This window comes from Pyrgilauda ruficollis, unplaced genomic scaffold (genome assembly GCF_017590135.1).
Source record: "Pyrgilauda ruficollis isolate IOZ18807 unplaced genomic scaffold, ASM1759013v1 scaffold15, whole genome shotgun sequence".
NCBI classification, from domain to species: Eukaryota; Metazoa; Chordata; class Aves; order Passeriformes; family Passeridae; genus Pyrgilauda; species Pyrgilauda ruficollis.
In genome coordinates this window covers 13230942-13237493 of record NW_024513654.1, presented here as the reverse complement: position 1 = coordinate 13237493, position 6552 = coordinate 13230942, and the positions used below count along the sequence as shown (strand labels likewise).

The following is a 6552-nucleotide window of genomic DNA, read 5'->3' as shown; positions in this document are numbered from 1 at the left end:
GCATAATGCAGCAATGGATGCTCCTGCCTCCAGGGCTCCAGGGTGGTGGCTGCAGACAGGTCAGGTTGGGTCAGGTGGCTGCGCAGAGCAGCTGCTGAGAAGCACATGGGTGTGCTTGTGTAACCATTGCTGCACTAGCACTTGCTTCTTTCTGGGACCTGCCTCAGCTTTTCAAACCTCTTCAGTCAGGTTTTCCTTGAACCTACTCCAGCTCAAGCAGAGCGAGTGGCTGGCTAGCAGAGGTCTCTGCGGTAGGAGCAGAGCCAGATTTGTCCCCAGAAGGCAGTGTGAGCTCGTTGTTAGTGGGCTTTTAATTTGGCTGCTCCTCAGCAGCACCCAGCAGACTGCTTCCCTTTCTGCTTTGAAAGGCTGGTCCAGCCCTCTCCTCCTTCCCGAAGATTTTGAAATAGGATGTTGCCTCCTGTGCCGCAGTCCCCAGTGTCAGGTCACGCTGCTCTTGCCCATGCTTAAAGGGATAGAGATGAACAGGTCCCTCCCGCTGTGGTCCTCCCTCCATCCTTGTCCTCCTGTTCCCCCGGTACCCCTCTTTATGCCCTCAGCCTCCTGGCTCTGTATGTGCCCTGTGCCTCCTCCGCAGTGCTGGGGCGGCTGCTGCCGTGGGCCGGGATGGTGCCCAGGAGAAGGGCGATAGGTGAGCAGCCGGTAGCAAGGGCCATTTTTCCGGTGTGCCGTTTCCACAGCTGGCGGTGGGGTCAGTAAATGCTGAAGGCCCAGGATGGCCAGGAAATATCCGAATTAAGATATGGGGCGGGGCGCTGCCGCAGGACCCTTTGGCTCGGTCCCCGGGGGCGGGCGCGGGGCGGGGCGGGGCGGCTCGGCTCGGCTCGGCGCTGCACGGCCCGCCCCGCTGCCAGAGCCGCTCCCAGCGCCGCCGCCTCATGGAGCCGCACGGGCCCGCCTCTCCCGGCAGCGTCCTCTTCGGTGAGCGGCCCCGGGCCAGGGGAGCGGGGACACGGGCAACGGGGAGGGAGAGACGCGTGGGGGGTCACAGATGAATTAGAGAGGTGTGGGGTGTGGGGAGGAGAGAGAGCTAGGAAGGTGATAGAGAGCTGGGGAGCAGGAGAGAGACGGGGCAGAAAGACTGGTGAGTATTGCGGACGGCGTGGAGGCTGGAAAGGCACGTGGTGGGGGGAGGGACGCGTGTGGGGGCAATAGGAGCCGGGGGGCAGTGTCAAAGAGAGACCTGGGGGCAGCAGAGACATTGTGGGGGGAAGGCGGCAAGAGTTAGAGAGACACGTGGGTATGGAGAGACACGTGGAGGGAGGGCATTAAGTGCCGTGGGGGAAGGACGGTGTGGAGAGACACGTGTTCGACCGGGCTTGGGAGGCGGCAGGCACATGCTGGGGGTCCCGGGGCGGGTTGGGGGGAGCCGCGTGGCGTCTTGGTGTTCCGGCGGCTTTAGACGAGTGGGATGAATGGGGCGGTGTGTTGGCAGCCGCGGCTCTCGCCGGCCTCTCCCGTTCCTCCGGTTAATTCCCCGCGCTCCCTCGTCAGCGAGCCGCGGGCGCCTGTCGCAGGGCGGCGGGGCCGTGTCCCTCCTCTCCGGGGCCGTGTCCCTCCTCTCCGGGGCCGTGTCCCTCCTCTCCGGGAGGGGTTTCGGCCGGGCCGCTCGGGGCCCTGCGCTGCTCGTGCGAGCGCGGCCAGGGCAGCGCGGGGCGAGGAGCGGAGTTGCAGCTCCCCAGGCCTTTTAGGCACCTGGGGTTCGGCCCTCCCCTCGGTAAATTTAATATGTAAGCGTGGGAAAACAGAGGTCCTGCCCCGGGCTGCGCTGGTGAAGGCTGATTCCTGTCCCTTGGAAGTGCCGGCACTGGTATGCAGGGCTCAGCTCTGTGTTTTTCCGATCAGCCTCACGTTGGTGAATCATCCTGCAATAAGTAAACGCACCCAGGACAGTTTAATCACTCCCTTTGGTCGGCTGAATCCTGGTCCTAAGAGCTAAGGACGTAGTTATGCATCTCCCTTGTTTTTGTAACTGTCTGAAGCATGTAATAAAATATGGCTCAAAACTTCTCTTGTGGGACTCCAGCTCCCTGCAGCTTGGCCTGGCATCCTCCTGTTGGGTTGTGCCTCATCATTCAGGTCTGGCACTCTGTGTCTGTCTCTGCTTCCAGACTCCCATTCAAGAAAAAGTTGTACTGGCAATGGCATGAGCAGAGTCACTGTTTTGTCTGCTCCCTCCTGTTTCCCACACTGGTGTGCCCTGACTGTTCTGCTCTCTGGAGAGGAAGAGCCTTGCCCTGCCAGTGCTTGGGAGCCTTGGGTGCCCATGGGTATTGCTTCATGGCAGCCTGCTTTGGGGACACCAGGTTTTGTCCCTGCATGGTGCAGAGGCAGGTGTGTGGTTTTCTGGGACCCTGGAGCCCAGAGTGCACTGGTCTGATGCTGCTCCTCACATGACAAAATAAAGAGTTTTAGGATGCCATGTGCATGCCTGGCCAGGGCTGTCCCTCAGGGCCCTTTGCCCTGTTGTGTAATGCTTGCTAGTGCTTTTTTAATCTCCTTCTAGGCTGTGAGCTGACTGCCAGTACCAAATCCTACACATTTCAGGTGGATGAAGAAGACAACTCTGACCACATTTTAGCTCTGTCTGTGGTAAGAGAAATGTGAATTAACTGTGCTTGTTCTCTCCTGTAGTTCCCCATATCCTTATGTCCCTTTTCCAGGCTCATCCTCCTTTCTTGGCTGGGGTGGATCAGGGGAATCCCTTGGCTGAGGTCCCAGAACTGGCTGCTCTCAGGGCACGACACAGAGTGGTCACAATTATCCATCATACAGAGGTGCTTGTGCAAAGCCTGTGGTGGCAGGAGTCTGCTGAGTAGGGGAATGCTCCAGGCAGGTGGTGAAGAAAAAAAAATTTCCCTTATATTTGACCTTGCTGGTGCTTCACACCAGATCCACACCAGCTGGGTCTCTGGCTTGTTGCTCCCCAAACCCAGATAGGTGCAGGGCTTCATTCCTGGCTCTTCCTGGGGGTGTTTTCTATCCTGGGAGCACAGAACCTGTCAGCATGGATCAGATCAGCTGAAAATGCAGTCCAGGTGCCATCCCTTTAGGTGACTGCAGTAACAGCTGTTGCAGCTGGGAAAGGCACAGAGCCCTCTCTGGGGCAGTCAGGGAACAATTGCTGTTGGGTTTTTCATTGTTCTCCCTGTTTTGTGGAGCAGCATCCCCACACTTGCATGACATCTGGGCTGGTAGCATTACTTTGGTTACTTGTCCTGTGGAGAGCTCCATCTGTCCCAGATGTGTCCCTTGGGAGAGCATTTGTTCACAATCTCCACTCCCACCCAGGTCTGCCTCACTGATGGTGCCAAGGACGAGTGCAACGTGGTGGAAGTCGTTGGGCGAAACCATGAGAACCAAGAGATTGCTGTGCCTGTGGCCAATCTGAAGTTGTCGTGCCAGCCCTTGGTAAGAGGCTGATTTGAAGACTCAGGGGTGGATGGCTGCAGGGAACAGGACAGCTCTGGATGTTTGTGGATCCTGGTCTAGGATCTGCAGCTCACAGGCAAATGCCCTGGGTACCCTTGGCCTGGCTGCAGGTGCCCTCAGATGGACATGTTTAACTGGGCCAGGTGCTGTACTGGCAACTACAGGATATTCTGCTTTTTGCCTCTGCCCCTAACTCAGCTCCATCTCTGCTCTTTGCAGCTGAGTCTGGACAACTTCAAGCTGCAGCCTCCAGTGACCTTTCGCCTGGCAGCGGGCTCTGGCCCAGTGCACCTCGCCGGCTGGCACAGGATCAGTAAGGACTGAAGGGTGGGGAAAAGCTTGGGAGGAGTGAGGGGTATGAAGGAGCTCCAGTGTCAGCAATGTCCAGGGAGGTGCTGGGAGATGCACTGGGTGCTACCTGGCATGCATGCTGTCCCTCCTTTGTGCTGGTTCCCCAGGGGCCATCTCAGTGCAGGGATTCCTTCCCTAAGGCCTTGCATGGAAAAAGGGGTCTGGATGTCTCTAACTGTCCCCTTTTTTCATGTCTGCCTGTCACCATTCCCTTCTGAGACCTCCCTCCAGCTGGGATGCTGCTTATTTCCCACTTTTAGCTGCTGTGAAAGCTGCTTCAGAGCTCCTTGTGCTGCTCTGCTCTTGGGGTGTCTTGTGGGCCAGCTGTATTTGCACAGATGTACATTGGTGAGTAACAGCTGCTTGTGTGTCCCAGTGCACAGGGAAGATGTTTCCTTTGAGGAGGACGATGACTTGTCTGAGGAGGATGAGGAGGACCTTCCTCCTATTATGCCAGCCAAGAAGTAGGAGGAGGAAGGAGTAACTTGTCTCCAAGCAAGGTGAGGGGCCAGGCTGCCTTGGAGCAAGGATCTGGGTGGCTGTGATACTGGTGTGGCAAGAGTGGGTGGAATGTGCTGCTGAAGTCTGCTGATCTCAACCTGGTTCTTCCCCTAGGTACTCACTGGGACTTCTCTCCCTGGATGGTTTTTACTTTGGATACCTGTTGCCAGGACCTCAACATTTGCTGCTTTTTTTTTTTTTTTTTTTTTAATGCTGTTTTAACTTTTTGGGGAGCAGGGGCTGCTCCCAGCACTGAGGTGTTTCCTTTCACACAGCCCTGGGAGGGTGATCCCAAAACTGGATGGATGCTGCTGGTGTATCCCTGATCCCTGTTCTGGGAGTTGGGGATGGAGGAGGTGATCCTTACCCTGTGCCTTTTTGCTGTCCTGGACCTCTGCTCTGTGCACCCCCTTTCCCTGGCTGTGAAATACTCAGTCCTGGCCCCTTCTCCAGCAGATGGTGTAAAGCCAGTGTGGGACAGGCACTTTCACTGATTCTAATGTGTTTGCTTTTGCTTACTCACAGTTTGGTGGTTTTTATATAGTTGGAAGTGTTGAAAGTGGGGCCCATGCTCTGTTCTCAGCTGCAGTTATGGTGGGGTGGGATTTTCTGATTTGGGGGAGGTTCTGGGTCAATCTGCATTGTAAAGAACTGTTCTTACACTCAATAAAGATCTCTCAGGCATCAGGTCTGAAGAAAGGTCCCTGCTGGCTGGCAGGTTCTTCCCATGCACACTTCAGTGGGGCAAGTTTCAGCTGTGACCTTTGCTGAGGAGTTGTGTCCCCCCACGCCTGGGTACCTGGAGAGGGTTTGATCCTTTCTGCACTTCAGCTAGGTGCCATTTCTCACCTGTGGTGGCTGGTTCTGCCCTTAAATGTTTCTCTGGCAGTTTCTCTGCAATCAGTCTTGCATTCTTGGCCCATGTGTCAATGCCTGTCCCAGTCCTCCTTGCCTGAGACACAGGATGTGTTCCTGAGAAGCACCATGGACTGTTTTGTCGTGCTGGCTCTGTTGATGCCCTGGGACAGTGAGTTTCTCAGTAGCCTGGACTCATGTAGGAGATCAGGGTGGATCCTCAGCTCAGGCTGTTTTCTAGATTGTGTTTCTCTCCTCTGGAACCTGTGCAGCTCCTTTACACCTACCCACTGTTTCCTTCTGGCCCCAAACAGGCCTTGCTTAGCTCTCAGAATGAGGCTTCAAAGCCCCTAGCAGCAAAGGGAAAAGGACTGAAGAAGAGTTGGCTCTGGGGAGATCTTTCTGTGGCATTTCAGTGCTTAAAGGGGGCTTGTAAGAAATGTGGGGACAGATGTTTTAGCAGGGCCTGTTGAGGAGGGACAAGGGGTAATAATTTTAAACTAAAAGGGTTTATATAAATCAAATATAAGGAAGAAGGGCTTTTTACCCCCTTTGAGGGTGGTAAAACAATGGCACAGATCACCCAGAGACGTGGTAGATGCCCCATCCCCAAAAATATTCAAGATCAGGTTGAGCAGGGCTCTGAGCAACCTGATCTAGTTAAACATGGCACAGGGCTTAGACTAGATGGCCTCTAAAAGTCCCTTCCAACCCCAAAAAATTCCATGACTCCAAGACCGCTGGCATCCCAGCTCCGGGGAACGCGACCTCGGCTGCCTGGGGGGCAGCAGCGGGGAAAGCCGGCTCGGGGGAGCTGAAGCCCCTGTTTCGTGCGTGGCCCCGCAGCGGCGCGGGGGATGCGGGGGTGGAGGGGCGGCGGGGCCGGCGCGGCACCGCCAGGGGGCAGGCGGGCTCTGCGGCGCGCCCGTACCGGGACACCGGGCCCGCACCGGGGCACCGCTCCCGCACCGCGACACCGCGCCCGCCGCACCGGAACACCGGGCCCCTACCGGGACACCGCGCCCGCACCGGGACACCGGGCCCGTACCGGGGCACCGCTCCCGCCGCTCCGCTCCCGCTGCCGGCTCTCCCGGGCATGGCCGCCCTCCCCCGGCAGGGCATCCCGCCCTGCTGCTGCTCCTCTCCTGTCAGAGGGCGGGTACGGCTGGCACGGGTCCTGTCCCCGGCGAGGTGCGGTGCCCCCCCGCCATCCCGTGTGCCCGGGGCTGGCGCTCGGTGCCCGTGCCCACAGGCGCGGTCGGGTCTCTCGGCAAATCCCGTTGCCCTGGGAAGTTCCTAAGTAGCGGGACATTGCTGCAGCTGAGCTGGGTGAAGGGAGGCGGTAGCGGCCTCCCTGTGGGGCAGTGGATATTGGAGAGGTGTCCGGGGGCA

General features: G+C 57.6%; 1 protein-coding gene across 1 annotated transcript; it reads left to right on the top strand.

The window, feature by feature from the left end:
- The first annotated feature begins 797 nt into the window (after positions 1 to 797).
- NPM3 (nucleophosmin/nucleoplasmin 3) lies at positions 798 to 5008 on the top strand. The gene is made up of 6 exons (XM_041461260.1): positions 798 to 942; positions 2528 to 2613; positions 3313 to 3432; positions 3673 to 3766; positions 4181 to 4304; positions 4420 to 5008. Exons 1-5 carry the CDS (start codon positions 900 to 902, stop codon positions 4270 to 4272), a joined length of 435 nt encoding a protein of 144 aa, XP_041317194.1. The 5' UTR covers positions 798 to 899; the 3' UTR covers positions 4273 to 4304; positions 4420 to 5008.
- Positions 5009 to 6552: the final 1544 nt, after the last annotated feature.